The 26,786-nt window shown below is 61.0% G+C and overlaps 4 protein-coding genes and 1 long non-coding RNA gene across 5 annotated transcripts; 3 read left to right on the forward strand and 2 right to left on the reverse strand.

Annotated features, from left to right (window-relative positions):
* Window positions 1-4: 4 nt before the first annotated feature.
* On the forward strand, window positions 5-5,176 carry PLXNB3 (plexin B3; the record flags this gene model as incomplete). The annotated part of the gene is given in 23 exon segments (XM_033178689.1): window positions 5-88; window positions 90-245; window positions 333-491; window positions 564-715; window positions 825-925; window positions 999-1,222; window positions 1,344-1,522; window positions 1,713-1,726; window positions 1,729-1,778; window positions 2,000-2,087; window positions 2,090-2,326; window positions 2,467-2,508; window positions 2,511-2,566; window positions 2,732-2,825; window positions 3,059-3,136; window positions 3,139-3,230; window positions 3,379-3,460; window positions 3,463-3,534; window positions 3,792-3,943; window positions 4,109-4,173; window positions 4,245-4,319; window positions 4,438-4,513; window positions 4,774-5,176. Coding segments are annotated over 23 exon segments (2,433 nt in total), but the record flags the coding sequence as incomplete, so codon positions are not given.
* A 1,688-nt stretch (window positions 5,177-6,864) lies between these two features.
* Window positions 6,865-11,466, forward strand: SRPK3 (SRSF protein kinase 3). The gene is given in 17 exon segments (XM_033176339.1): window positions 6,865-6,944; window positions 7,016-7,095; window positions 7,098-7,145; window positions 7,294-7,402; window positions 7,532-7,619; window positions 7,909-7,996; window positions 8,542-8,648; window positions 8,723-8,888; window positions 8,990-9,015; window positions 9,479-9,608; window positions 9,698-9,805; window positions 9,808-9,936; window positions 10,016-10,122; window positions 10,479-10,580; window positions 10,657-10,726; window positions 10,812-10,904; window positions 11,067-11,466. Coding segments are annotated over 17 exon segments (1,716 nt in total). The 3' UTR covers window positions 11,252-11,466.
* Window positions 11,467-11,471: 5 nt separating this feature from the next.
* IDH3G (isocitrate dehydrogenase (NAD(+)) 3 non-catalytic subunit gamma) lies at window positions 11,472-20,954 on the reverse strand. Its single transcript, XM_033176096.1, is given in 14 exon segments — window positions 11,472-11,679; window positions 11,924-11,984; window positions 12,067-12,161; window positions 12,506-12,652; window positions 12,755-12,857; window positions 13,171-13,304; window positions 13,529-13,599; window positions 13,602-13,660; window positions 13,780-13,840; window positions 15,951-16,063; window positions 16,435-16,532; window positions 16,805-16,816; window positions 17,050-17,091; window positions 20,792-20,954. Coding segments are annotated over 14 exon segments (1,179 nt in total). The 5' UTR covers window positions 20,873-20,954; the 3' UTR covers window positions 11,472-11,577.
* On the reverse strand, window positions 17,607-20,753 carry LOC117062648. The gene is made up of 3 exons (XR_004428490.1): window positions 20,136-20,753; window positions 19,524-19,983; window positions 17,607-19,406 (listed from the first exon to the last, which is right to left on the reverse strand). It is a non-coding gene; the product is annotated as an uncharacterized LOC117062648 (long non-coding RNA).
* A 63-nt stretch (window positions 20,955-21,017) lies between the features above and the next one.
* On the forward strand, window positions 21,018-25,012 carry SSR4 (signal sequence receptor subunit 4). Its single transcript, XM_033176211.1, has 6 exons — window positions 21,018-21,302; window positions 22,961-23,079; window positions 24,036-24,110; window positions 24,301-24,390; window positions 24,634-24,699; window positions 24,849-25,012. Exons 1-6 carry the CDS (start codon window positions 21,038-21,040, stop codon window positions 24,951-24,953), a joined length of 720 nt encoding a protein of 239 aa, XP_033032102.1. The 5' UTR covers window positions 21,018-21,037; the 3' UTR covers window positions 24,954-25,012.
* The last annotated feature ends 1,774 nt before the right edge of the window (window positions 25,013-26,786 follow it).

A 26,786-nucleotide genomic window follows, 5' to 3' on the forward strand; every position in this document is an offset into this window, starting at 1 on the left:
TGCTCCAACCGTCTGCTCCGTCAACTCGTCCAGCCTCCTGCTGTGCTGGAGCCCTGCCGTGCCAGACAGGGCCCGCCCGCAACGGGTTCTTCTTCTTCACCCTAGACAACGTGCAAGTGGACTTCGCCAGCGCCAGTGGGGGCCAGGGCTTCCTGTACCAGCCCAACCCCCGCCTGGCACCCCTCAGCCGCGAGGGGCCTGCTCGCCCCTACCGCCTCAAGCCAGGCCACATCCTGGATGTGGAGGTGAGGGCCACCTCCAACCCTGCCCCGCCAGGCTGCTCAGGCCACCTCTGTGGGGGCCAGTGGCTTAGGCTCCCATGTGTGTCCCAGGGTGAGGGCCTCAACCTGGGCATCAGCAAGGAGGAGGTGCGCGTGCACATCGGCCGCAGCGAGTGCCTGGTGAAGACGCTCACGCGCACCCACCTGTACTGTGAGCCGCCTGCGCACGCCCCGCAGCCTGTCGATGGCTCTGGCCTGCCACAGTTCGTGGTGAGTCCGCACCCTGGGTGGGCAGGTGGGCCGGGTGCCGCCGGCATGCACTCAGGAGCCTTGCCCACCCAGGTGCACATGGGCAATGTGAGGCTGGCCCTGGGCCCTGTGCAGTACGAGGCTGAGCCCCCGCTGTCTGCCTTTCCCGTGGAGGCCCAGGCAGGCCTGGGCATGGGTGCTGCCATGCTGATCGCCGCCGTGCTCCTCCTCACCCTCATGTACAGGTGAGACCCGCCCACCCCCAGCACACTTCCCTCCTCGCCATTGGCAAGGGTACCCCGGCAGGCGGCCAGCCTGGCCCTGGCCCTGGCTGATGCTAGCCCTGGGCTGCAGGCACAAGAGCAAGCAGGCCCTGCGGGACTACCAGAAGGTGCTACTGCAGCTGGAGAGCCTGGAGACCGGCGTGGGGGACCAGTGCCGCAAGGAGTTCACAGGTGGGTGCGGAGGCAGGGGAGACAGGGTGCCCACAGGGCCTGAACTCACACCTCAGCTGCTCCTGGCCTGCAGATCTCATGACGGAGATGACCGACCTCAGCAGCGACCTGGAGGCCAGCGGGATCCCCTTCCTGGACTACCGCACCTACGCCGAGCGCGCCTTCTTCCCTGGCCATGGCGGTTGCCCACTGCACCCCAAGCCCGAGGGGCCAGGGGAGGACGGCCGCTGCACCACTGTGCACCAGGGCCTCACGCAGCTCTCCAACCTGCTCAACAGCAAGCTCTTCCTCCTCACGGTGAGGGCCTCGTGGCAGGAGTCCCCGGTGGGCAAGGACGTGGGGCTGGGGAACTGCTGGCCTGAGACAAACGGGAGGGAAGAGTGGGGCTTCCTGGGATGAGCCTCCAACCCTTGCCCAGCTCATCCACACCCTGGAGGAGCAGCCCAGCTTTTCCCAGAGGGATCGCTGCCACGTGGCTTCGCTGCTGTCGCTAGCACTACACGGCAAGCTGGAGTACCTGACTGACATCATGAGGACCCTGCTGGGTGACCTGGCGGCCCATTACGTGCACAGGAACCCCAAGCTCATGCTACGCAGGTTGGCCTTGACCTGGACCCAGTGGCGGGGGTGAGGGCTCGCCACAGACCTGCCCCCATCGCACCCTGGGCGGGCTCTGTCCAGGGGTGCGGGGGGCCAGGAAGCCCCAGAAGGTCGCGGGAAGGAAAGTGAGATGTCTTCAGCAGGGACACAGGCACAAACGCCTGACCCTGTGGCCGGCTCTCCACAGGACAGAGACCATGGTGGAAAACTGCTCACCAACTGGCTGTCCATCTGCCTATACGCCTTCCTGAGGGTGAGGGGCACTGTCCCGCCTGCCCCCAGCCCTGAGTGGCAGACTCCTCCCCCTCGCCATGTGGGGGTTGCTGCCTGCGCCCTACCTGACCAAGGCCCAGCAAGGAGGGCTTTGGAAAGGAAGGACTTTGACCCTCTCCCGGGCTGGAGGCGAGGCAGAGGCGAGAAGGGCTGCCATCGATCCCCTCACTTGGCTGATGCTGGCTCATCTTGGCAGTGCAGGAGGTGGCCGGTGAGCCACTGTACATGCTCTTCCGGGCCATCCAGTACCAAGTGGACAAAGGCCCCGTGGACGCCGTGACAGGCAAAGCCAACGGACCCTGAATGATAGCCGCCTGCTGCGGGAGGACGTGGAGTTCCAGCCCCTGACACTGATGGTGCTGGTGGGGCCTGGGGCTGGCGGGGCCGCAGGCAGCAGTGAGGTGCAGCGCGTGCCGGCCCGGGTGCTCGACACAGACACCATCACCCAGGTCAAGGAGAAGGTGTTGGACCAAGTCTACAAGGGCACCCCCTTCTCCCAGAGGCCCTCAGTGCATGCCCTAGACCTTGGTGAGAGAGCCAGCCCTGCCCCCACCCCCCAGGGACCCTTCCCTACCCCTCTGGCACCTGGAGACCCTCATCTGTGCCTTACTATGAGCGTGGGGCATGAGAGCAGGCTGTAGACTGTCTGCATCCCTGACTCCCTCCAGAGTGGCGCTCGGGCCTGGCTGGTCCCCACCTGTCGGATGAAGACTGACCTCCGTGACCCAAAACCATTGGAAGAGACTCAACACTTTGCAGCACTACAAGGTATGAGCAGCGGCAGGGTGAGGCAGGGCAGGGCGGGGCTGGGGCGGTGAGGTCGAGGCAGGGTAGGGCGGGGCTGGGGGCGGGGCAGGACGAGGCAGGCAGGGTGGGAGCAGTGTAGGCGCCTCACTAGGGGTCAGCACAGCCTCCACTCCCCATCTCTGCCAGGTCCCAGATGGAGCAACAGTGGGGCTCATCCCTCAGCTGCACAGTGGCAGCAGCACCTCCCAGAGCCTGGCCCAGAGGTGCCCCTTGGGAGAGAGTGAGTCCCTCAGGGTTGGCCCCGACCTGGGGCCACTGGAGTCCAGGCTGGACAGGCAGAACTCCTGGCCACACATCTGCTTCAGCTTCATCCCCCACCCCACCGAGATCTTCTGCCCATCTCTCTCCTTCCTTTCTTCCAGTCCCCCCCTGCCCCACCTTGTCAGGGAAGTGACTGGGCATCCCAGGCCAGGGGCAGGGGATAGTCCTGAAGCCAGGCTCCTGTGCCCTCAGACATCCCCACGCTGGAGGATGGCGAGGAGGTGGGGGTGTGCCTCTGGCACCTGGTGAAAGCCACCGAGGAGCCGAAAGGGCCAAGGTGCGGTGCAGCAGCCTGCGGGAGCGGGAGCCAGCAAGGGCCAAGGCCATTCCGGAAATCTACCTCACCCGTCTGCTGTCCATGAAGGTTGGTGCGGCCCGGGCAGCTGGGCCTGAGAGGAGGCTCAGCCACGGGCCCCCGACTGAGCCAGGGAGTGGGAGGGGCAGGGGCAGCCTGGGCCGTGGATGGCCCCCACACCCTGCCCTCCACATGGCCCTTATCCCCTGCCTCGCAGGGCACGCTGCAGAAGTTTGTGGACGACACCTTCCAGGCCATTCTCAGTGTGAACCGGCCCATCCCCATTGCTGTCAAGTACCTGTTGACCTTCTGGATGAACTCGCAGAAAAGCACGGCATCGAGGACCCAGGGACCCTGCACATCTGGAGACTAACAGGTGCCCTTCCTGCTGCCCCACCCCTGCTGTGCACATGGTTCACTGAGTCCCAGAGGGACCAGGACATTCCCAGGGTGGACGCACCCACCTGCGGTTCTGGAACTTACAGGAAGATCTAGGGCCCAGGTCACCTGGGCCCCCAGGCCAGCTTCCAGTGGCCCCTGGCCCCCAGTGTGTTGCCAGTAGGCTGGAGTGCATGGGGCGGAGATCACGATGGCGGGCCAGGGCCTCACGCCCACGCCCGCCCTGCGCCCCCAGTCTGCTGCTGCGGTTCTGGGTGAATGCCTTGAAGAACCCACAGCTCATCTTTGATGTGCGGGTGTCGGACAACGTGGACGCTATCCTTGCTGTCATCGCCCAGACCTTTATTGACTCCTGTACCACCTCAGAGCATAAAGTGGGCCGGGTGAGAGCAGTGCCAGCAGCAGCAGCTGGCAGGGGCTTGAGGAGGAAAGGCTTATGGGGGAAGCCTGGAGGGCTCTGCGCAGAGCTCTGGGTGGGTGGTGGCAGCGTCATGGTGGCACCTTCACCTCCTAGCTCATGCCTAGCACCTTCCCTCCCTCTGGAGCAGGATTCCCCAGTGAACAAACTGCTCTATGCCCGGGAGATCCCACGCTACAAGCAAATGGTGGAGAGGTGGGTATCAGAGGCATCGGGGCTGCGGGGAATGGGGGCTGCCCCCCCCCTAACTAAGTCTGTTCCTCCAGATACTATGCGGACATTCGCCAGAGCTCTCCGGCAAGCTACCAGGAGATGAACTCTGCCCTGGCTGAGCTCTCCGGGTGAGGCATGGCCCAGGGGGTGCGCCTGTCCACATGTGGGTGGAAAGACTAGCAGAGGGGGGATTGGGCTTGAGGACCAGGCTGGGACCTCACTGCCTCCCTCCACATGGTGCCCCCAGAGCTACACTTCTGCTCCCCACTGTCTGGAGGCTCTGCAAGAACTCTACAACCACATCCACAGGTACTATGATCAGGTGAGGCCCAGGGCACTCCAGAGGGGAGGCGCAGCGGAGCGGGAGGCCCGTGGACCCTCCCGGGGGAGCAACGGTGCCAGCCCATGCTGGCGGGGACCAGGCTAGGGAAGGGACTCGGCTTTCATTCAGATTTCCCAGGGAGACCCCAGGCAGCCTCCACTGGATCCCCAGGCTCCTGCAGAGATGGAAGGAGGGTGGGTGGCCCTGGGCCAGCAGGCAGAGGGGCAGGCTCAGACAGGCACCTTCCTCTGCCCGGGCAGATTATCAGTGCCCTGGAGGAGGACCCTGTGGGCCAGAAGCTGCAGCTGGCCTGCCGCCTGCAGCAAGTCGCCGCCCTGGTGGAGAACAAAGTGACTGACCTGTGAGCTCTGGCTCAGACAGCAGCAAGCCGGATCCACCACCACCGCAGTGCCTTATGACCCCGGAACCGAGCCAGCCACTGAGGGGAGCTGGCAGAGCCTGGGGGCGCAGGGTGCACAGCCAGGCGCTGTGCCCAGCAGTGGGCTCCCTGCCTACCACCTCCCCTGCCAGCCCACCCACCTTCCCCCCACCTGGATTGTTTCTAATTTATAAGGACCCCCCTTCTTCCCCCTCTTCCCACTATATTTTTTGCCTGCTGGAAATCACATCTGGAAATAAAATAGAAATATGTCTTTATTTTGAGATGGAGTCTTGCTCTCTCAGGCTGGAGTGCAGTGGCGCGATGTCAGCTTACTGCAACCTCTGTTTCCCGGGTTCAAGCAATTCTCCTGCCTCAGCCTCCCGAGTAGCTGGGATTACAGGCGTGTGCCACCATACCTGACTAATTTTGGTATTTTTAGTAGAGACGGGATTTCCCCATGTCGGCCAGGCTGGTCTCAAAACTCCTGACCTCAGGTGATCTGCCCGCCTCAGCCTCCCAAAATGCTGGGATCACAGGCATTAGCCACCACACCTGGACAGAAATGTCTTTTTACAAAGGGCCCAATCCCCAGCCCCTGCTTTTCCCTGCAGGAGCTGACTCAATGCTCTCCTGACTGACAGCCCCTCAGCCCCATGGCTATGACCTGCTACCCACAGACAAAGAGTGGCCATCAGGTACCCAGGCTTCACTTTCCCTCCCACTCCCTGACCTCGCTGGCCCCTCCACCAATGCGTGGCCCACCCCTACCAGTTCACGGACACTGGTACAGGAACACTGCACCAATATCTTACGACAAGCACCCGCTCTGCCAAGCCCCCTCCCCTTCATTGGGACTCCTCTGTCGGGCCCCAGCTGGCCTCTCAGCTCCACTCTCACCCCTCCATTCCCTTGTCCTTGAAGTGGCCAGAGTGACCCTTTGCTGAGCAGAAGCTCAGTGACCACTCCCCAACCCCATATCACCCAAGCTCCACATTGAGCCAACAGACCCCAGGCCTCTAGTCCTTGCCCCAAACCATGCAGCAGTCATGGCCAGCACGTGAAGGGCTGGAACACGTCTTGGCTGCAGGCCTTGCCCCACTGTGCCCTGGGTTGCCATGGATGCTTCTGGGGACCCAATTTCTCCTGGTCTCTCAGTCACCACGACACTCACAGAGAAGTGGCTATGGGCTTGCTTGTCCCCAGCAGCAAGCAGTTTCCTGCTGCCTCCCCCATGTCTGGCTATGGAGCAGCCCACGGCAGGCACCTTGCAAATGGTGGAGAGGAAGCGCAGGTGCTGGGAGCCAGGGTGCCAGGCAGGGTCGCAGGAGCAGGTTCTGGGCTCGCAAGCTCCCAGGCCTTCCCTCAGCAGGCCTGGTGCCTCTGGTAGGGGAAATGAGGGGTCCCCAGCAACGCCACATTCAGAGGGCACTGGGCTCCCACTTGTCCTAGGGGCTAATGATAGAAGCAGGAAGTGGCTGGGAGCAGCCAGGGATGGGGTTCCCACGGGAGAGGAGCACCTCAAGGAGGATGCCCACGGGGGCACAGGTGGTCAGGGCTCGGCCTAAGACCAGGTTGCCAAGCGGAGCACGTCCCCACAGTCGGCACTGGAGAACGGGAACCCGACCTAGGGTACAGGTTCCTTCACCCCTGCTTGGACCTCCCCCTCAGCTGGGGTGTGGAGGCTAAGCCCGGGGTCCAGTTGTCCCTGGTCCCCAAGCAATAGCCCCTCTGCCTCCAGGGTGGGCCTGGAGCAGGAGGGGGGCTCTGCCTGGGGGCCGGGCTCTCTGGGGCCGCCGTCGCGCCACCCCCTCCCCGCGCCGCATACCTTGCCCACAGCCGAGCAGCTGGGAGGCTATTTATAAAGGCGGGTGAGATCAGCGGCCGGCCGAGGCTATAAATTCACAGGCCGCGGCCAGGCCCCACAGGAGCAGCCGCCCGGGGCACCGGAGCTGCGGGCTGCGCGGCGGGGATGAGCGCGAGCACGGGTGGTGTTGGGGACGGCGACGACGACGGCGGCAGCGGCGGCGGCGGCAGCGGCAGCAGCAGCAGGTAGGGCTCGGCTCGGGCACCCGGGGCCCCTGGCGTCTCTCACGCTCACTGCCCACCCACCCCACCCACAGCTCACAGGCCTCCTGCGGGCCCGAGTCCTCAGGCTCTGAACTAGCCCTGGCCACGCCGGCGCCTCAGATGCTGCAGGGGCTTCTGGCTCCGACGATGAGGAACAGGAAGACCCCAAGGATTACTGCAAGGGTGAGGCTGGGCCTTGGGCACGTGCGGCCTGACGGCCACTACGAGGGACCTGGGCCCACATGGGCCAGATGGCCAATGGGGTCGAGGTGTTTGGGGGCCCAGGGGAGTGAGAACCCCACCACCCCAATCTATCCTCTCCCCTTGGCAGGCGGCTACTACCCTGTGAAGATTGGCGACCTGTTCAATGGGCGGTACCACGTGGTGCGCAAACTGGGCTGGGGCCACTTCTCCACCGTCTGGCTCTGCTGGGACATCCAGTGAGTGCCTCCTTCGCCTTCCGGGCCCAGCACTGGCTGGGATCCTGTCCCTGGGTTTGGTTGGGGCCACCCTGATCCCTGCCTTGGGTCCTGCCAGGGCCACAGCCTACAAGGGTCTCGGTATTGCAGGCGCAAGCGCTTTGTGGCCCTGAAAGTGGTGAAGAGTGCAGGGCATTACACGGAGACAGCTGTGGATGAGATCAAGCTCCTGAAATGTGTGAGGCACCTCCCTACCCACTCCCAGCTCCCCTGGAGCTGCCTGGGGCCTGGCAATGCGGGTGCAGGGCCTGCTGGGGCTCTGGGGGGCAGGGCGGGGCTCCCCGAGGGGCAGCCTCCAGCTGGCTGTGCCAGAGGGGGAGGATCTGGAGGAACGGGCGAGGGACAGGAGGGGTTGGCGACCTTTCTTCCAGCAGGGCCCAGCTGGAGCAGAAGAGGGATACACTGAAGGGAGCTGTGGGCTTCAGGGCAGGGTGGAACTGTCTGTGGCCCCTTGGCTTTTACTCCAGGTCCGAGACAGCGACCCCAGTGACCCCAAAAGAGAGACCATTGTCCAGCTCATTGATGACTTCAGGATCTCAGGAGTCAATGGAGTCCGTATCCTTTGCAGGAAGAGCAAAGCAGTGTGGCAGCCAAGGGCCAGCACACGGGGGGCCCTCACTGCTAGAGCCTGTCTGCAGATCCACACAGTGGGCTTGCATCCCTCCCAGTAACGCAAGCCTCTGGCATGACCCCACCCCCAGGTAATTGTGTTTACGTGGAGGCAGTAATAAGCTAGCGTTGATTGTCCATGGACGTTGCTGTCACCCCCAAACGGCAGGTGCTGCCTTCCCTTTGGGGGACTGCCAAGAGGCCCTATGGCATAACTGGCGTGGGAGTGGGCTGGCCTGAGAGGCCTCTGTGCCTGCTTCTCCAGCGCCACCTCTAGGATGACCACAAAATGCGCCATCCCAACTGGCATACCTGTTGAGAGCGACAGGGACACTATTGATGACACCAGCATACTGGTGACCAGGACTGCCCCGGGGAGGCCCTGCCTCCCCACCTCTGCATGGCCCAAGCCTTGCCGCTCCCCCAGCTGAAGGTGGGTGGGGCCTGAGCCACAGCTGGTGTCTACTGCCCACCCTTCACTCCCGGCCTAGATGTGTGTATGGTGCTGGAGGTGCTGGGCCACCAGCTTCTCAAATGGATCATCAAGTCCAACTACCAGGGCCTGCCCGTGCCCTGCGTGAAGAGCATCGTGAGGCAGGTGAGTGCTACCCACTGGGCTGCCCAGCCTGGCCTGAGGGGGAGTTCGTGGAGGTCAGGTGCAACCCTCCGCAGGTGCTGCATGGCCTGGACTACCTCCATACCAAGTGCAAGATCATCCACACGGACATTAAGCCCGAGAACATCCTGCTATGTGTGGGGGACGCCTACATCAGGCGCCTGGCTGCCGAGGCCACGGAGTGGCAACAGGCAGGGGTGCCGCCCCCTTCCCGCTCCATAGGTACCAAGGGTCCACGTGGGGCTGGGTCAGGGCCTCCGGGCCTGAACCCTTGCCTGAGTCTCTGTTCCTCCCTGTCTCCTGCTCCCCACCTACACTCCCAGTCAGCACTGCCCCCCAGGAGGTCTTGGTAAGTTGGGGGGCCCCTCTCTCCCATGCCTCCTCTCCCATCCGAGCCAACTGGAGGCCATCTCTGGAGCACACTGGCTTCACTCCCTGCTTCATGCACTCCCACGGTGGTCATTCCAAAAGGCCGGGTGGCTGGGCGGAGGGTGACTCCCGGGACGGTTCAAATGCCCCAAACTGCTCTTGGTGAAAGGATGCCGTCTTTCCCGAGTGGCCACTTCCGGCTGCCTTAGCTTGGGCTGAGAGGGAACACAGAGCACCCTGAGGCGGGCCAGTCAGGTCCTCCCACTCCTAATGGAGCTGTGGGGAGTGGGGCCACAGGCGGGGAGGCAGGGGCATTCTGGTGTCCATGGGAGCCCTGGGGCCCGGAGAGGCCTCTTCCCTGGTGGCCATGCAGGGAAACCTCCACTTCATGCTGACTGGGGTGGGCGACAGGAACCCTGGGGTGACCCTGGCTCTGACAGCAGACCGGTAAGCTGTCCAAAAACAAGAGGAAGAAGATGAGGCGCAAACGGAAACAGCAGAAGCGGCTGCTGGAGGAGCGGCTGCGGGACCTGCAGAGACTGGAGGCCATGGAGGCCACGACCCACGCTGAGGGTGAGGGGCCACAGGGGGTACTGGGTCGTGGAGCACAGCAAAGGCTGCAGGGCATCTGCTCAGCAGCTGCCTCCACCCCGTCTCCCTAGACTCTGGCTTGAGACTAGACGGGGGCAGCGGCTCCACCTCCTCTTCAGGCTGCCACCCCGAGGGTGCCAGAGCAGGTCCCTCCCCAGACTCTTCCTCCCCCGCCCCGGGGATGGCCGTAGCCTCAGCCCCGGCTCACAGACCTCAGGCTTCTCCGGCTCCCTCTTCTCTCCTGCCTCCTGCTCCATCCTCTCCGGCTCATCCAATCAGCGAGAGACCGGGGGCCTCTTGTCACCTAGCAGTAAGTTGGGGGCGGGTGGCGGGCAGGCAGGGCTGGCAGGAATCGGACCACTTCAGTCTCCCCGCTCTGCCTTCTCCAGCACCATTTGGTGCCTCGAACCTCCTGGTGAACCCCCTGGAGCCCCAAAATGCAGATAAGATCAAGATCAAGATCGCAGACCTGGGCAACGCCTGCTGGGTGGTACGCGCAAGCCTGGGAGAGCAGAGTGGGAGGCCCTGGTCCAAGGGTGGAGGCACAGGGCCACTCTTGGGGAGCCCTGCCCCAGCCTGCAGTGCACGTGAGCCATCGGCTGGGTGGGCATCGGTCCTGCCCAGTCAACAGCACTGGGGCTGTGGCCAAGGGCAGGGGCCACTAGGAAGGGGTCAGCCTCAGCCTTAGATCACTGGGCCTGTCCCTCTTGGAAGATCTGGGGACCTCGAGGCTCAGAGCAAGCCCCACCGAGCTCCTCGGGTAGGTGGATCAAGGTGGGGCAGGAGTCCGTGGGGGCAGGCCAGCCTTGGCCCTGGCCCCTGTCCCCAGGGCTCCCCTTGCCTCCAGCACAGCACTTCACAGAGGACATCCAGACTCGGCAGTACCGGGCCGTTGAGGTGCTGATTGGCGCCGAATATGGCCCCCCAGCAGACATATGGAGCACAGCCTGCATGGTACGCCCACCCGGGCTGCCCTGTGCCCAGGGCCACCAGCCCACTGGCCAGCAGCCTCACTTCCTCCCCCTTCCAGGCCTTCGAGCTGGCCACTGGTGACTACTTGTTTGAGCCACATTCTGGAGAAGACTACAGTCGTGATGAGGGTAAGGGATGAGGGCCCTGGGCTCAGCTGCTCAGCCTCCCGGCCTCCCGGCCTGCCCGCCCCCAGCCTCCTCTTTCTGCCCACAGACCACATCGCTCACATCGTGGAGCTTCTGGGGGACATCCCCCCAGCCTTCGCCCTCTCAGGCCGCTATTCCCGGGAGTTCTTCAACCGGAGAGGTGAGGGCCCGGGCAGGCTCAGGCCATGTGGCTGCAGGGAGGGTGGGACAGGGACCTTGGACTCTGCAACAGAGGGAACACTGGGTCCCAGGAGCCAGGGCCTAAGCAGAAGGCAGGCCTGGAGACAGGGACAGAGCCTGACGCCCGCTGGCCTGCCCACAGGAGAGCTGCGGCACATTCACAATCTCAAGCACTGGGGCCTGTACGAGGTGCTCATGGAAAAGTACGAGTGGCCTCTAGAGCAGGCCACGCAGTTCAGTGCCTTCCTGCTGCCCATGATGGAGTACATCCCCGAAAAGCGGGCCAGTGCCGCTGACTGCCTCCAGCACCCCTGGCTCAACCCCTAGGCCCGGCCACGGCTCCGCCTCCAGCCCTCCCTGCCTTGAGGGAAAAGTGGCACAGCTCCCCACAACTGCAGGGCAGAAGAGGCGCTGGAGCCAGGCCCGGCTCTCAGAGCGTGTTCTGCCTGAGACCCCCAGGAGGGCCTTGGAGAAAGTGTGTGTGTTCCTTTCTTAATAAAGCGTGGACTGAACATCGGTGCCTGGAGTGAGGGAGGCCCACGTCAAGTCTAGGCAGAAGCTGCTTTATTCTGGGTTCTGCCTACCAGGCTGGCTGGGGTGCTGGGGTGGGAAGGAGAATCCAAGGAGCAAACCAAGAAGGTCCCAGGGCCAGCCTAGGCCTCCACGGCCCGGCCATTGATGACGCGGATGTGGCGGATAATGTCCTGGATGGCTTCAGATGTTGTGCCCTGGCCCCCGATGTCTGGAGTGTGCATCTGTAGGACACAGGCAGGCTTGGCACACGCCAGGCCCTGCCATTCCCCGCTGTACAGGTGGCCCAGGGCTACCCACTGTCTCCTGTGGCGTGCAGGGCTGGGACTGCCACAGGAGGGAAGTGGCACCAGCTAAGGGCCAGAAGGTCCTCCCCTGGGGACCGCGGTCAGTGCATGAGGTGGGCTACAGGAGGCTGCAGGGGGAGACTGCGTGGGGCAGCAGGGTAGGGTGCAAGGGGAACCTCACATTCTCATTGTCCATGGACGCCAGGACAGCCTTACGGATGGAAGTGGCATAGGAGTGCAGCCTAGAGGACGGGACAGCCAGGCTTCAGTCCCTGGGGCCCGGAGGGCTGGCCAGGGGCTCGCGGGGCACCGGGAACCACTCACTTGAGGTGGTCGAGCATCATGCAGCTGGCCAGCAGGGTGGCCGTGGGGTTGGCGATGTTCTTATTGGCGATACTCTTGCCGGTGTTCCTCGTAGCCTGGGGAGGCAAGACGAAGGAGAGTGGGTGCAGGGCAGAAGGATGGTGACTCTGCTCCTGTGACGTGTCCAGAAGAGGCCACTCCATAGGGACAAAAGCCCACCAGCGGGTGCCAGGGGCTGGGGGAGGGTGTGGGAACAGACAGTTTATGGGGACAGGCTTTCCTCGTGGGGTGGTGAAAACGTTCTGGAATGACATGGTGGTGATGGCAGTACAACCCTGGATATCCAAAAAACTACTAACTCATGCACTTTGAACGGGCGAACCTGATGGGATGAGTGTGCCTCAGTAAGTCTGTGAACTGGAAAAAGGCGGCAAACTGCGGCCCTGCCCCCAGTACTCACCGTTTCAAACACTGCGTACACATGGCCATAGTTGGCCCCAGCCACAAGGCCTGGGCCCCCAACCAGTCCTGCGCAGACGTTGTTGACAATGTTGCCATAGAGATTGGGCATCACCATGACATCAAACTGCTGGGGTCGGGACACCAGCTGCAGGACAAAGAGGGGCTGGCTGAGGGGCAGATTGGGAGCATGGGTGACAGAAGCCCAGGGTACCCAGGGCAGGGGGGATAGCACTGGGCAGGCTAATACCTGCATGGTGGTGTTGTCCACAATCATGTTCTCGAAGGTGATCTGGGGGTAGCGGGCTGCCACCTCCCTGCAGCACTGGAGGAAAAGCCCATCGCCCAGTTTCCTGGTGAGGGGTTAGGAACAGGACACCAGCTTGGCCATCACAAGTCAGCCGGAGGCATGGGGCATGCAGAGGCCCCAGGAGGCTGGGGTCTGAATTCTAACCTGTCCCTCACCAGCAAAACGGACAGAATCCCACCCCACCTCCCCTAAGTGTGGGCTCTGGCAATGCCTCGAGGGCAACAGGGCACTCGCCTGGGGTGGCCCCCGGTGGGTAGCTGGGCTTTTGGACCACAAATCCCTGAGAGCAGGCCCAAGCAGGCCACTGCAGCTGCTTCTGGACTACTCTCAGAGGGGTCAGGGGACAGGGGGCATACATGATGTTGGCCTTGTGCACGGCCGTCACTTTCTTGCGCCCGCTCTCCTGCGCCAGCTTGAAGGCGTACTCGGCAATGCGCAGCGACTTGGCCTTGGTGATGATCTTCAGGCTCTCCACCACTCCCGCCACGCTCTGAGGACGTGATGGGGAGAAGAGACCCATGTGCTACTGAAGAGCAGCACTGGCCAAACAAGCTGGTGTGACAGGGCCACAGTGGGAAGCACCCCAGCTGCGTATTTCTGACTTCTCCCTCGGGCACAGCCCCTGCCCTCTGAGGTTACGCCTGTCCCTGGTTCCTTAAGCTCTCCCCTTAATCTTGACCCTAGGGGGGCTCATCCTGGGCCGCCCATGCACACCTCATGCTCCAGGCTGCTATACTCGCCCTCTGTGTTCTCCCGGACAATGAGGATGTCTATGTCCTTGTGCGGGTCACCACGCCTGGCAGGCTCTTACAGTGAATGACGTTGGCATAGAGGTCCAGGCTGGTGCTGGGAGGGGACAGAGAAAGAGGCTGCTAGGCCTGACAGGTGGCTGACTGGAGCCAGACTCCGCTGGCTCACCCCACCTTAGCCCCACCGAGCCCCCAGCCCGCACACCCGGATCTCACCGAAGGATGTTGTTTCGAGATTTGTGCGACGGTGGCAGGTTATGGTTGGTTTCAATGTTGCCTGCAAAACACAACACAGGCTTAGTGGCACTGCCCATCCCCACCCCACCTCAGCAGGGCAGCTGAAGTCTGCCAGGGTCAGGAGAAGACTTGGGGAGCAAAAATGCTGAATGGAACAATAGAATGCAACTCCCAGCCTAAGCCCCACAAGGCTATGTGCTCAGGGATCTCGAAGGGTACCTGGTGGAGCAGGTGCTCCATGAATAACCACTGAGCGGTGGAATGAACAAGTCAATAAATGAATAAAGGCTGGCAACCGGCCAGGCGGCCATGCCATTCCCTGCCCAGGCTCTGGAGCAACAGAAAGTGACCAGTCTTTACTAACAGGCTGGCTGGCCAGGCTGGAGCTAGCAAGGTGGCCTTGGCGGTGTTACTGCCAGGACCCCGCATCAAGGCGCCACACTCAGAGGCAGGCAGGGGCTGCCTGGAGAAGGCCACGGATTGGCCGGGCCCTGCCCTACGACCCAGGACACCTGGAGTAAGGGAAGCAGAGGCTGGTGGCCGCTGGAGACAGCAGTCAGAGGGTGCCAAACAGAGGCCGCCTGCTGGTGAGCGCCACCCCGTCCAGATCGCTCCACTGAGTGCAGGGCTCCCCTGTGGCTGGCATGAAGGCCCCTCCACTTGACTGCCAGGGCCTGGGCTCCTTCCCGGGCTCATTTTTGCTCACACGCTCCTCACACAGTACAGGTAATGGGCTGAGTGTGCAAAATGAGCGATGGAAGCAGTTTAGGAATCTCAAGCGAAGCCCCGAGAATCCCTGCCTGGGCTGTGCCATCCACCCCCAGGCTGGCTGCAGCCGAAGCGCCAGGCAGAGGGTCAGAACTACATCTCTGTGATACCTGGTTTGTGAAGAAAGACGCTGAGGGTCAAAGCTGACCCCAGCAGAGATGACTGTCTCAAGAAGGAAGGAGGGGTGGGAGGGAGCCCGTCAGGGAGCCTGTCACTGGACAGGCGCACACACAGCTGCTCCCACTCGAATCCCAGCATCGTAGCGCAAACAAGCCCGAGGAGGCGTCCACCCAGTCTCCAAGCACAAGGGTCCTCTCTAGTCAGACAAGCCCTGAAATCAGACCCGTGGGACCCCACAAGAGTCAGCTCAGAGGGAGGTAAAAGAAATCATGCAGGCTGGGCGTGATGGCTCACGCCTGTAATCCCAGCACTTTGGGAGGCTGAGGTGGGCGGATCACGAGGTCAGGTACCGAAAATACAAAAATCAGCTGTAACATGCCTGTAATCTCAGCTACTCGGGAGGCTGAGGCAGGAGAATTGCTTGAAACTGGAAGGCAGAGGCTGCACTGAGCCGAGATTGCACCACTGCACTACATCCTGGGCAACAGAGCGAGACTCCATCTCAGAAAAAAAGCAAGAGGCCAGGCACGGTGGCTCAAGCCTGTCATCCCAGCACTTTGGGAGGCCGAGACGGGCGGATCACGAGGTCAGGAGATCGAGACCATCCTGGCTAACACGGTGAAACCCCGTCTCTACTGATAGTAAAGATACAAAAAATTAGCCGGGCGAGGTGGTGGGCGCCTGTAGTCCCAGTTACTAGGGAGGCTGAGGCAGGAGAATGGTGCGAACCCGGGAGGTGGAGCTTGCAGTGAGCTGAGATCCGGCCACTGCACTCCAGCCTGGGCGACACAGCGAGACTCTGTCTCAAAAAAAAAAAAAAAAAAAGAAGAAAAAAGCAAGAAAGAAAACAAGGAAGCGGCCGGGCGTGGTGGCTCACGCCTGTAATCCTAGCACTTTGGGAGGCTGAGGCGGGTGGATCACAAGGTCAGGAGATCGAGACCATCCTGGCTAACACGGTGAACCCCTGTCTCTACTGAAAACACAAAAAAAACTAGCCGGGCGTGGTGCGGGCGCCTGTAGTCCCAGCCACTCGGGAGGCTAAGGCAAGAGAATGGTGCGAACCCAGGAGGTAGAGCTTGCAGTGAGCCAAGATCCCGCCACTGTGCTCCAGCCTGGGAGACAGAGCAAGACTCTGTCTCAAAAAAAAAAAGAAAAGAAAAGAAGAAAGCAAGCAAGCAAGAAAACAAGCAAGAAAGAAAGGAAGGAAGGAAGGAAGAAATCACACCTAGGGCCCCATCCTGGCCCCTGGCCCTGGAGCTCACCCTTCAGGGCCACACGGTTCCGGCGGATGGCCATGATGGCATTGCGAATGTCGTCTTCATCAGCGTTGGAACTCACGTGCACCTCTTCAAAGTCCACTGGTACACATGCGTGCCTGAGGCAGAGCAGGGTCAGGGAGGCTGGCCCAGGCCCTCCCCGCACCTCCTCCAGGAAGCCTGCCCAGGCTACCACTCTCCTGTTGCTACCTACCCTGATCTGGCTCTCACTGAGAAGGGACTGGGCCCACTTTCACCAACTGATGGGGATGTGCTTGAACTCCACAATGCACACTGTGGCAGGACTGGTGCCACCTTCCCCAAGCCCAGGCCAGCCTGGCGGCATCACAGGCCATGCGACGCAAGGCCTGGGCTTACAGGTAGTCCTGCCATGGCCTCACCGAGTGCTTCTGGGCGCAATGCCCCTCTTGGCACAAAGTCCTCAGGGCCCCCTGGCTGAGGACAACGCGGGGACCCAGGAGCTCCATACCTGAAGACGGACTTGACATGCAGCATGAGCTCCGGCCCAATGCCATCCCCTGGGATCATGGTCACTGTGTGCCGCCCGCCATACTTAGCTGATGGAGGCTGTGGGAGGCAGAGAGTGAAGGTGGGCCTTCGGGGATCCCACCTGCCTCCAGCTCGGCCCCCGTGGGCTCCAGCTAGTTCCCTTCTCCCATTGGCGCTGACCCCACAGGCCACCCCGTCACAAGGTGCCAACTTGGGGCAGCCCCGTCCCAGACAGGGCTGCTCCTCCAGGGCTCCTGGGTCAGCAGCAGCCCACCCCACCTGGAATTTAGTCAACCCCAAAGCAACGAAGAGCCCCCCAAACCTAACAGGCAGAGAAGAAGAATACTCACAATTGTGTGTTGCTAGAAGGAGGAGAAAGGAAGAAGACATCATTAGCCACGGTTCCAAGAGCAAAGCTGTGACCAGGAAAGTGGGGCCTTTTCCCGCGGGGATGCTGGCCAGTGCACCTCCCAGAAGAGGGGTGGGTAACCCGTGGGGACCGCATCTCAGAAGACAGGACACAGGCCGTGCGCACACGCGTACGACTGCAGCCACGTGCAGACAGACACGTGTGTGGGCACGGGCAGGTACTTACTGAAGAGATGCTCCTCGAGGGGACCTCGTGGGCGCCTAGAACCTGGCAGAGACCAAACACCAGAGGTTGGTTTGATGTCCAGCCCAGAAAGCCAAGCTAGAAGGAAAAACGGACCATCCCCACTGTGCCCTGGCAGGTCCCCTGTCTGTGCAGCATGGCCCACTGCCAGGGGCACAATAGACAATTAGCTCCGAAGCCTCTGTCCCCAGGGCCGACCCGCTGGAGCCCCGGAAAGCAGAAGGCACTCCAGCCTCCTGCCTCCTTCGGCTCTTCGGAAAATTTATTATTTATTTATTTATTCTTTTTTTTTTTTCTTTTTTTTTTTTTGAGACGGAGCCTCGCTCTGTCGCCCAGGCTGGAGTGCAGTGGCCGGATCTCAGCTCACTGCAAGCTCCGCCTCCGGGTTTACGACATTCTCCTGCCTCAGCCTCCCAAGTAGCTGGGACTACAGGCACCCACCACCGCGCCTGGCTAGTTTTTTGTATTTTTTAGTAGAGACGGAGTTTCACTGTGTTAGCCAGGATGGTCTCGATCTCCTGACCTTGTGATCCACCGTCTCGGCCTCCCAAAGTGCTGGGATTACAAGCTTGAGCCACCGCGCCCGGCCTCGGAAAATTTCTTAAAAGGCGTGTCCCTGCCCTCCCTTCTCTTTTTTGCTTCTGATTATTTTCTTGGCCAGTTATTCGTGCTCAGCGATGTTTGTAACATGCGAAAATTGGCAAACTAACCCTGGTACAGCAGAGAAATCATTACGAAAAAGCACAGATCCATGACAACAGTCATGTTATCACTTCGCTGAGCATTTTTCCTTATTACAAAAGCGGCATGTGGTCGCTACGGAAAACACAGAATAGGGAGATAAGAAGGTAGTACCCAGCCTCCAGCTCCCTGAGACAAGTACTGTTGGCCCCCTGGGGAATGGCCCTGCGGTGTTAGAAACTGAAAACAAATGTGTAGGGACATCCAGCCATTTCTGGAAGGTTGCTAACAGAAACCCAACTCTAGGAAGGCCTTCGGAAAAGACCACTGGATGCCAAATGTCCTCAACGCCCTGCCTGGAAATGCCGGACAGCTTCAGAGCCAAAGCTGCCTAAGCCAAATGTGCCAGGTGCCAAGTGACCTGCTGTCCTGGAAGAAGCCCCACCTAGGAACACACCTGAGATGGTGGCAGAGCCAAGGTCTTCCCCGTTACTTGGGGATGTCCTGCCACTTGACCACCAGACAGGAGCAAACTGTTCCAGCCAATGGCAGAAGCATCACAGCCATTGGCCAAAGCGCCATGCCTTCCTGCTAGAAGTCCAGAAGGCTCAGGTGGAGTCTGACCTCTCCCTGTCTGTGTGTATCTGGCCGGCATTCGCAAGGGGCCCACTTGCCCAAGCGCTGGCAGTGCAGATGTACCACTCATCAGTCCAAGCCAGGGGCTAGGAGAGGGTGACCACAAGGACCAGAGCCCCGAGTGGAGCTCAGCTGATCTGTGTGGCACCTGGATCTGCAACCACAGGCACAGTCGGGACTTTTCTGTCTTCTCTCTAGCGCTCGTCAGCATCTGAAATCATCTTATTTGGGGGCTCTTGTAAGCACGCAGAAGGTGGCTTCGATGGACCTTCCTCCAGGGAGCTCTCCCTGATGCCCTAAGGCTACTGAGCCGGGATCCTAAGGTTCTACTTACTCCCTTCCCTAGGTCGTCACTGCATTGCTCCCTCCTCAACCCCTGAGCCCGAGAGGAGGGGCCAAGTCAGTCTGGTCCAATACTGTCACCCTAGGACCCAGCACAGCACCTGGCCCAGAGCTAGGACATAAGGAACATTTCCCGAGTGAACAAGCACATCAGAAAATGAAGAAAGAACTGGAGACTAGGAAGGCTTCGGTCCAAATCCACCATCCACTCCTCTCAAGATGGCTTCATGGCCTCATTTGAAATTCACAGAATGGAGGTACCTACTTTCCGTGACTGTTGGAAAGATTAGGCGAGAGGAGGTGTGTGAGTTGCTCACAGTAGCTAGTGCTACATAGCACGCCTGCCTGCCCCTTTACCCCACTGGCACCTCAGGTCAGAGTTCAAGGCTGGTGTCCCTGGGGGGTCATAGGTGGACCCCTGCAGCTCCGAGCAGTAGTTCCTCCTGGGCTTCAGCTGCAGCAGCGAGCCAATCTCCTGAGGGCATGGACCTCCCTCACAGATGGCAACATCACCACCAGGGCTAAACCTCTCCGCCACCCGGTCCCTGTGCCAGGTGTTCCTTTAGACTTTGGCAAAAGACCCAGAGAGCGCTCCAGATGGACTTCCCTGACCGTACTGTACAGATGCAGGCACTTTCCTTCAGGAGGTCGCAAAGGCTCTGCCTTGTGCCCTGACTTCCCTGTGAAGCCACCAATCAAAGGAGCCAGGTGTGAGGCAGGATGCACTATGCACACACCTCCCGCTCTCCCATCCCACCTTTCATAGTTCCACAGAAAGAAGAACATCCACAGCCTACATCTTATGCCTGCTGAGGCTTCTCTCTTTGGCACATTTCTGTCGGACCATGTGCCAGTGGCGGCTGCATGTTCTCCCATGGCGTCCAAATCAGTGGGATCCAAGACCTGGGGTTCCTCTGTAAGGGTCCCATACCCAGGACAATCAGTCTCAGGGCAAGGCACTGCCCAGCTACCCACCGTTCACTGTCCCCTACTCCCCCCCAACGCACACACAAGCACACACACAGGGGAGGTCAAGAGGAGGCACATATCTTCACCGACAGCCTACAGGAGCCCAGTTGCTAGAGCCATCAGAGCCTCTGGAAAGCCACTATATGCTGCCGTCCTTTCAGCAGCAAGGTGGGAGAAGTCGGCATCGTCAAGAGAATTTCATTAGGCACAAGCATCTCCCCCAGAGGTCAGAAGGAGAAAACACAGCAAGTAGAGGTTCCCTGGGAGTGGCAACAAAGTCACGGAGTTCTGGAAAGTCAGAGTTGACAGGATCCTTTGAGAACATGAAGTCTCCCCTCCAGGTTCCAAAGGGGAAACTGGAACCCAGAGAGAGGAGAAACTGGCCTAAGGCCACGCACTGGGTGAGTGGGGGAGCATGGCCTAGAAGTCAAACCTCTTACCCATCAGGGCCAGGTGCTGGCTCACAGCTGCTTCAGATGGCTTCCAGCCCACGTAGAACCTAAATTAACCTCTTCTTAAATAAGTGTAAGGAAAGAGGACTCAGACCTGAATACGCAAGACCGCAGACCGAGAAAAGCAGAAGCAAAACCCCGCAGCCTCAGAAACCCTAGCTCCTTCCCACTCCAGCGCCTCGGGGGGAAGGCATCTGGGGCTCTAAGACTGTGGGAGGATGGGGTATGACTAGCAAAGTCCGGTTCTTTGCCACCGGGACAGGTGGCAAATTGGTCAACGAGACGGGAACCCGTGGAGAAATTTGAGTCCCGGAACCGGATTCCCGAAGCGGTTTGAGAAAGGCGGGCCGGGATACGTGAGTGACTGCGTCAGAAGGCTCCTTCAAGGACAGTAAGGAGGTGACAGCCGCCGTGGCCCACTCTCCCGGCCCGTCCGGAGCTCCCCCGCCACCCGATGCAGACGCCCTGGGGGAGCCGGCCCAGGGCCAATTTCGGCCAATCCCCTCAGTGACAGCGGAGGCGGCCAATCAACCCCGGCGCGCAGCCCTCTCCTAGCCAATCGGACTCCAGACTGCTTCGGGAGCGGCTACCCCACCGCTCCCCCGCGAGCGCTGCCGCGGTCCGGTGGCCCTTTCCCTGCTCACCTCCCAGGGACGGCAGAGAAGGGCTGGCCTGAGCACTGCCTTCGCAGCGCCGCCGGCGACCGTGGCTATCTTCAGCGCCATGACGGAAAGTGACAGCTTCCGCACGTCCCGACACGCAGACACCGCTCTCGCGAGAGTTCGACGGGGTGCGAAGTTTCGGGGACCGGCGCGGGCCCGGTACTGCGCACGCGCGCGGTCTCACCGATTCCCACGCCCACTTCCGGCGCCTAGAGCGCCGCTGCCGCCATGTTGAGGGGGGGATCGCGACCAGCTGGGCCCCTGGCTCGGGGAGGGGCCACGTCAGTGCTGCCAGAGACGTCACAATGCCGGCCCGGCCCTTTGGTGCACGATTGGCTGCCGCTGTCACTTACGCGTCGCTCTTCCTCGTTTGCCCCTCGTGTTCATGGGAGCTCGTTTTCTTTTCCTCTAGGCAGAGAAGAGGCGATGGCGGCGATGGCATACCTCGGCGCCCTGGCGCTGCTCCTGCTGTCCAGCCTCTCCCGCTGCTCAGGTAGCGGCCCAGTCGGGGCTTCTTTCTGGCGAGCCTCTGCCCACCGCACGTGGTGTTGCGGGGAGGAGGGATGCGGGGGTCTGGCCTTTCGGGGTCCGTCGCTGAGGGCCGGACCTTCTTCCGAGAGGCAGGCGGCCTTGGACGCGGGGACCAAAGCACCTCGGGCACATTTACCGGCAGCCAGGCTTTTCCTTGTCTGCCCATACGAAGAGGAGTCCCGGAGCCTCCACCCTGCGCCCGGCCCCCAGCTCCAGCACGGAACGTGACACATGGCCCGGCTCCCTGCGGGGTCGGACCAGAACGAAGCTCTGTAGCGCTGAGCGATCGCGGGGCTGGAGGAGCCACATGAGCTAGGAAGGGACCTCAGTGAGGAGAGGGAGCAAGAACGGGGCGAGTTAGATGGGGAGCCAAAGGTGCGCAGGACCTTGAGTGCCAGGCGGAAGACTGGCTTTTCCGGAGGGCCCTGCCTTACCCTTAACAGAGTTTTCGGCAGAGCCGACCAGGGGTCCCGTCGATTTGCGTTCATGAGGGTCTGAGGCTCCAGAGTGTGTTTAGGAGGTGGCTGCAGCAGCCAGTCCCGGGCCCGGGGGCCAGGACTGGACAGGGGTGGCTTTCTGCACATTCCCTTTTCTGCCGTCCTTCAGGCCAGTAGCCTTGCTGCCTGCAACGTTTTGCCAGCCTAACTGGCCTCCCTGCCCGCACCCTCTTGTCTGCCCCTCAGGAATTCCCTGAGTTATAGCCAGGGACTTATCCAGAGGACAAGTCTGGCCATAAAACCCTTCGGGGGCTCCCCTGCGCCACAGGAAGCAGGCCCAACTTAGGCAGGACACAGAAGGGCTGGTAGCATCTGGCCCATGAGAACGGCCTGCACACTGTTCCTAGGGATCTGCCTCCTGTGGTCCAGACCCAGAGCCTTCTCTGACGTCCTCTGCTGAAGCCGTCATTCTGCCAGGGCATCACAGTTGGACAGCTGGTGACTGAGAACGTTCCCATTTTGGGGAGCGTTTGTTTCACACCGTCTGATGTAGGCAGCAGCCTATCTTTCCTGTGGGCCTCTGTGGTTATGGAGAAGGCTAAGACAGGGTCCTTTCTCTCACAGCTAACAAGTTGTGCTTGTGGAACCAGAGCCTCTCCCGTTTACTTCCTCAGGAAACGCTGGGGCCAGTCTTGGCCTTCTGTCAACTGGCCAGGGGCAGAGACCCTTTCTCATCTCGAAAGCCCCAGTGCATTGCCTGCCTGCAGCCCCTACCCCCGATGTCTCTGCTGAGGATGCCTTCAGTAACTCGTCCAGGCCGTTTGTGGTTCTGAATTGAGGCTGGCCTGGCCCCCTGGCCTCCGTGTCATAGGTCCAAGCGTTGGCATGTGTTGTCCGGTGAATCCAGCGCCCACCTGCCCCCAGCACACACGTTCGCTCTTCCTGCACACCTCCAGACAGCCGGCCTTGCCCCTCTCCAGTCTGCTTTCACAGCCATCCCACCTACCTTGCCACTGCATTTGTGACTGAGCACTTGGATCTGTCTGGATCCCACCTGGAAGGGGCGGGAGGATCCCGTGCGTCCCCAGCTGATCCGTGTTGTGAGGCAGGGCCCGGCCATCCTGCCCTCAGACTGGGATACTCGAGCTGGCCTTACCCAAGCATCTCTCCCTCTTCCTTGCAGCTGAGGCCTGCCTGGAGCCCCAGATCACCCCTTCCTACTACACCACTTCTGACGCTGTCATTTCCACCGAGACTGTCTTTATTGTGGAGATCTCCCTGACATGCAAGAACAGGGCCCAGGTGAGACAGTGGGGTTTCAGACAAGAGGGCGGGTAGGGGGTGCTCCTTACTGCCAGTGATGGGGACCCGTGTCGACAGAGATTCCAACTCTTGGGGTGCCGGAGAGATCGGGGCACGGTGATGCCAGATCCTAGCCAGTGTTGACAGGTCACCTTCCTCACCTGCTTTGTGTGCTGTGCCTACACGAGGTAACACTGGGCTCACACCTGTTTCCCGAATGAGTATCTGAACCGGGAGAAAGGGCAGCCCACCCTGGTTGCCATTGGCCAGTTTGTCTGTGTGGGTGTTTGGTCTTTGTTTTTGTTTTTTGTTTGTTTTGAGATAGGGTCTCACTCTGTTGCCCCGGCTGGAGTGCATTGGCACGATCTTGGCTCATTGCAGCCTCTGCCTCCCGGGTTCAAGAGATTCTCCCCTCAGTCTCCTGAGTAGTTGGGATGACAGGTGCTCACCACCATGCCCAGCTAAGTTTTGTATTTTTTGGTAGAGACAGGGTTTCGGGTGTTTTAACTTCAGATTGAAGAGCCTTGGCCTTGGCCCCTGACCTACGTTCCCAAAAGTCCAAGAAGAAATGGGGCCTTTTTTTGGGGTATGGCCCTCTTAGGGTAAAGCACCCCTTGGGCAGCCCACTGGGCATCCCTGACCGCAGCACCTCCCTTGTAGACTCAGGAAAATCACTCGGCCCTTTTGATCATCCCGCCCTTGCTCACAGTCAACAGGATTCCTATGCGTCCAGTTAGGTCCGACCATGGGGATCTGGCCTTGTGCCTCCGTAGGGAAGACCGATGCAGAGGGCCAGTCACAGGATTGGTAAGTGTTACCTGGAACCTCCTGCCAGGGACACTGCAGCCCCCAACTGGGCCTAGCCTACCCATCTGCAGGCCGTGTGAGCAGTGCACAGGGTTCCTCTGCCCACACCCAGAGAGGGCAGAAGGGACCCTGCCTTTGTCTCCACCCAGAACATGGCTCTCTATGCTGACGTCGCTGGAAAACAGTTCCCTGTCACCCGAGGCCAGGACGTGGGGCGTTACCAGGTGAGGGCCGAGGGTTCCCTTGCCACGGGGCTCCCTGCTCCCGGTATGACCTGAAGCCCCGGGGTGGCCGGTCAACCAGGGCCAGGGGCTGTGGGCCTGGCTGCTGGAGTGCTGTGGTGTGGGCACTGGTGGGCAGGGTGGCCCTTCCGTGTCCACTCTACCCACACCCTGCTCAACACACCCAACCCAGGTGTCCTGGAGCCTGGACCACAAGAGCGCCCACGCAGGCACCTATGAAGTCAGATTCTTCGACGAGGAGTCCTACAGCCTCCTCAGGAAGGTGAGGGCTCCCGCAGCCCACTGGGCTCCCCTGTCCCTGGGGAGCAGGATGGGCCGGGTTGGGAGGCGCTGGCAGCGAGTCCTGAGCTGGGTGGCCTTTCTGTGATCCTGTCTCCTTCTCAGTGTCTCTCGCCCATTTCTCTCCTTTCCTTTTCTGGGGCTCTGGCCAGCGTTCCTATCTCTTTCCCCTCCCCTTCCCACCCCCACACGCTGGGCACCCCTGACCCTGACACCTCCCTTGCAGGCTCAGAGGAATAACGAGGACATTTCCATCATCCCGCCCCTGTTCACAGTCAGCGTGGACCATCGGGTGAGTGGCCTGGTCCGTCCTCCTTTTTGGGGTTGTTGGGCTGAGTGATTGGCCAGCATGTCTCGGTTCCCCTGGTGCAGGGTGAGCAGCGCTGACTGGTCTGCTTGCCTATACCCACCTGAGCTGGCTTGTGATCTCCTTTTTTTCAGGGCACTTGGAACGGGCCCTGGGTGTCCACTGAGGTGCTGGCTGCGGCGATTGGTATTGTGATCTACTACCTGGCCTTCAGCGCAAAGAGCCACATCCAGGCCTGAGGGCAGCACCCCAGCCCTGCCCTTGCTGCCTTCAATAAACATCACAGGACCTGAGGCTGTCGGCTTGCGTTATTGTGCCTTCCCCCGACCGGGAGAGCTGGGGCCCAGCGTCTCCTTGTCTGCCTGGCCAGCAGAGGCACCAGGCGGGAAAGGGGCAGGCTTTGGTCCAGAACTCCCCTCCTTCCTCCCAATGAAGCCCTCTGTCTGGTCCCCACAGAACCCTGTGTCCACCTTCCCAGTGTCTCTCTCCTGGTTCTGGTGAGGGCAGTGGGCTTGGCCAACTCATCCCCAGGTGGCCCCACAGGCTCCATGGGGAGACAGCCAGCCTGGTCTCCATGACAGCTCCTGTGTTGGAAGCCCCGGGCCCAATCTGCACGCAGAGGGGTTTCCCTGCGCCGCTCTCAGGCACAGCAAGTCCCCCCACGCTGCCCATGCGGTGTGCAACTGTCTGGGCTCAGCCCCTCCACACTCCGCACCCTGACCACACCACCTTGCTTCCAGTGTGCTGCGCCTTCATGGGATATTGGGAAAATGCACACCCACGGCCAGGTGTGGTGGCACACACCTGTAATCCCCACACTTTGTGAGGCCGAGGTGGGAGGATCACCTGAGGTCAGGAGTCGGACACCAACCTGGGCAACATGGCGAGACCCTGTCTCTACAGAAAAATTGGCTGGGTGTGGTGGCATGCGCCTGTACTGCCAGCTACTCGACCTGGAGAGGTCAAGGATGCAGTGAGCCATGGTCGCACCACTGTGCTCCAGCCCAGGTGACAGAATGAGACCTTGTCTCAACAAAACAAAACCCCACCTGTGAAGGGCACATCAACTTCCTCCTAGAGACCCCTCTCCCAAGAGCACCCGTGCCCTCAGGATACCAGGCAGGCATCCCGGCCTGGCACACCTGCAGTTCATCCTGCACCTCTCCCATCAGCCTGTTTTTCAGCTTGGCACATGCTGGCTCCTGACTAGCTAATGGCATTCCTTAGTGGCACTGAGGGCCCGTGAGGCAGTGAGGGTCTTGGGGACCAAAGGAACGGGGTGCAAATCCCAGGTGAGCCCTTCCCAGCTATGGGACCCAAGTCAGTTGCTCAGCTGCGAGGCAGTGACAGTGCCTACTCCAAGGTGTCAGGGAGTCCACTGGTACCAGCCATCAAACTCCTGATGTCTGGGTTCACCCATTGGCTGTTACTGGAGAGATGGAAATCTCCAGAGAGGCTTTTTTTTTTTTTTTTTGAGACAGAGTTTCGCTTTGTTGCCCAGGCTGGAGTGCAGTGGCGCAATCTCAGCTCACTGCAACCTCCACCTCCTGGGTTCAAGCGATTCTCCCACCCCAGCCTCCCGAGTAGCTGGGAGTACAGGCGCCGCCACCGTGCCAGGCTCATGTTTTGTATTGTTGGTGGAGACGGGTTTCACCATGTTGGCCAGGCTGGTCTCGAACTCCTGGCCTCAGGTGATCCATCCATCTCGGCCTCCCAAAGTTCTGGGGTTACAGTCATGAGCCACTGTGCTCAGCCAAGGCTGCTCTGGAAAAGGAGGAAAGGCCCAAAACCTGCCTGGGAGGTAGGGGCTCCTCAGTACTTCCAGCTCAGTTGCCAGAGAGAGCGGCACTCTGAGGGGCCGGGGGTGTCAGGAGCAGGTGTAGGCTGCCTATGACCTGGGTCTGTCTGCCAAGCAGAGTCTTGGGTAGGGGGGTCATCTGTACCAGCAGGGAACCCTCTTCCCACCCCAGGCCTTGGGAAGGGGGTTGGGTGGGGCCAGCTGCCAAGAATGGGCAGGCTCCTAGGAAGAGCTGGGCGCTCACCCCAGAACAGTGCAGCAGAAGCGTTGGGGC

Source organism: Trachypithecus francoisi, unplaced genomic scaffold (genome assembly GCF_009764315.1).
Source record: "Trachypithecus francoisi isolate TF-2019V2 unplaced genomic scaffold, Tfra_2.0 Contig00133, whole genome shotgun sequence".
In the NCBI taxonomy this organism is placed as follows: domain Eukaryota; kingdom Metazoa; phylum Chordata; class Mammalia; order Primates; family Cercopithecidae; genus Trachypithecus; species Trachypithecus francoisi.

Excerpts from the sequence above, each read along its gene's own strand:
- SSR4 (XM_033176211.1), top strand. The coding sequence starts at position 21,038 with ATGTTGAGGGGGGGATCGCGACCAGCTGGGCCCCTGGCTCGGGGAGGG. Across the intron at positions 21,303-22,960 it reads CAGCCTCTCCCGCTGCTCAG|CTGAGGCCTGCCTGGAGCCC; the intron begins GTAGCGGCCCAG and ends TCTTCCTTGCAG. Across the intron at positions 24,391-24,633 it reads CCTACAGCCTCCTCAGGAAG|GCTCAGAGGAATAACGAGGA; the intron begins GTGAGGGCTCCC and ends CCTCCCTTGCAG.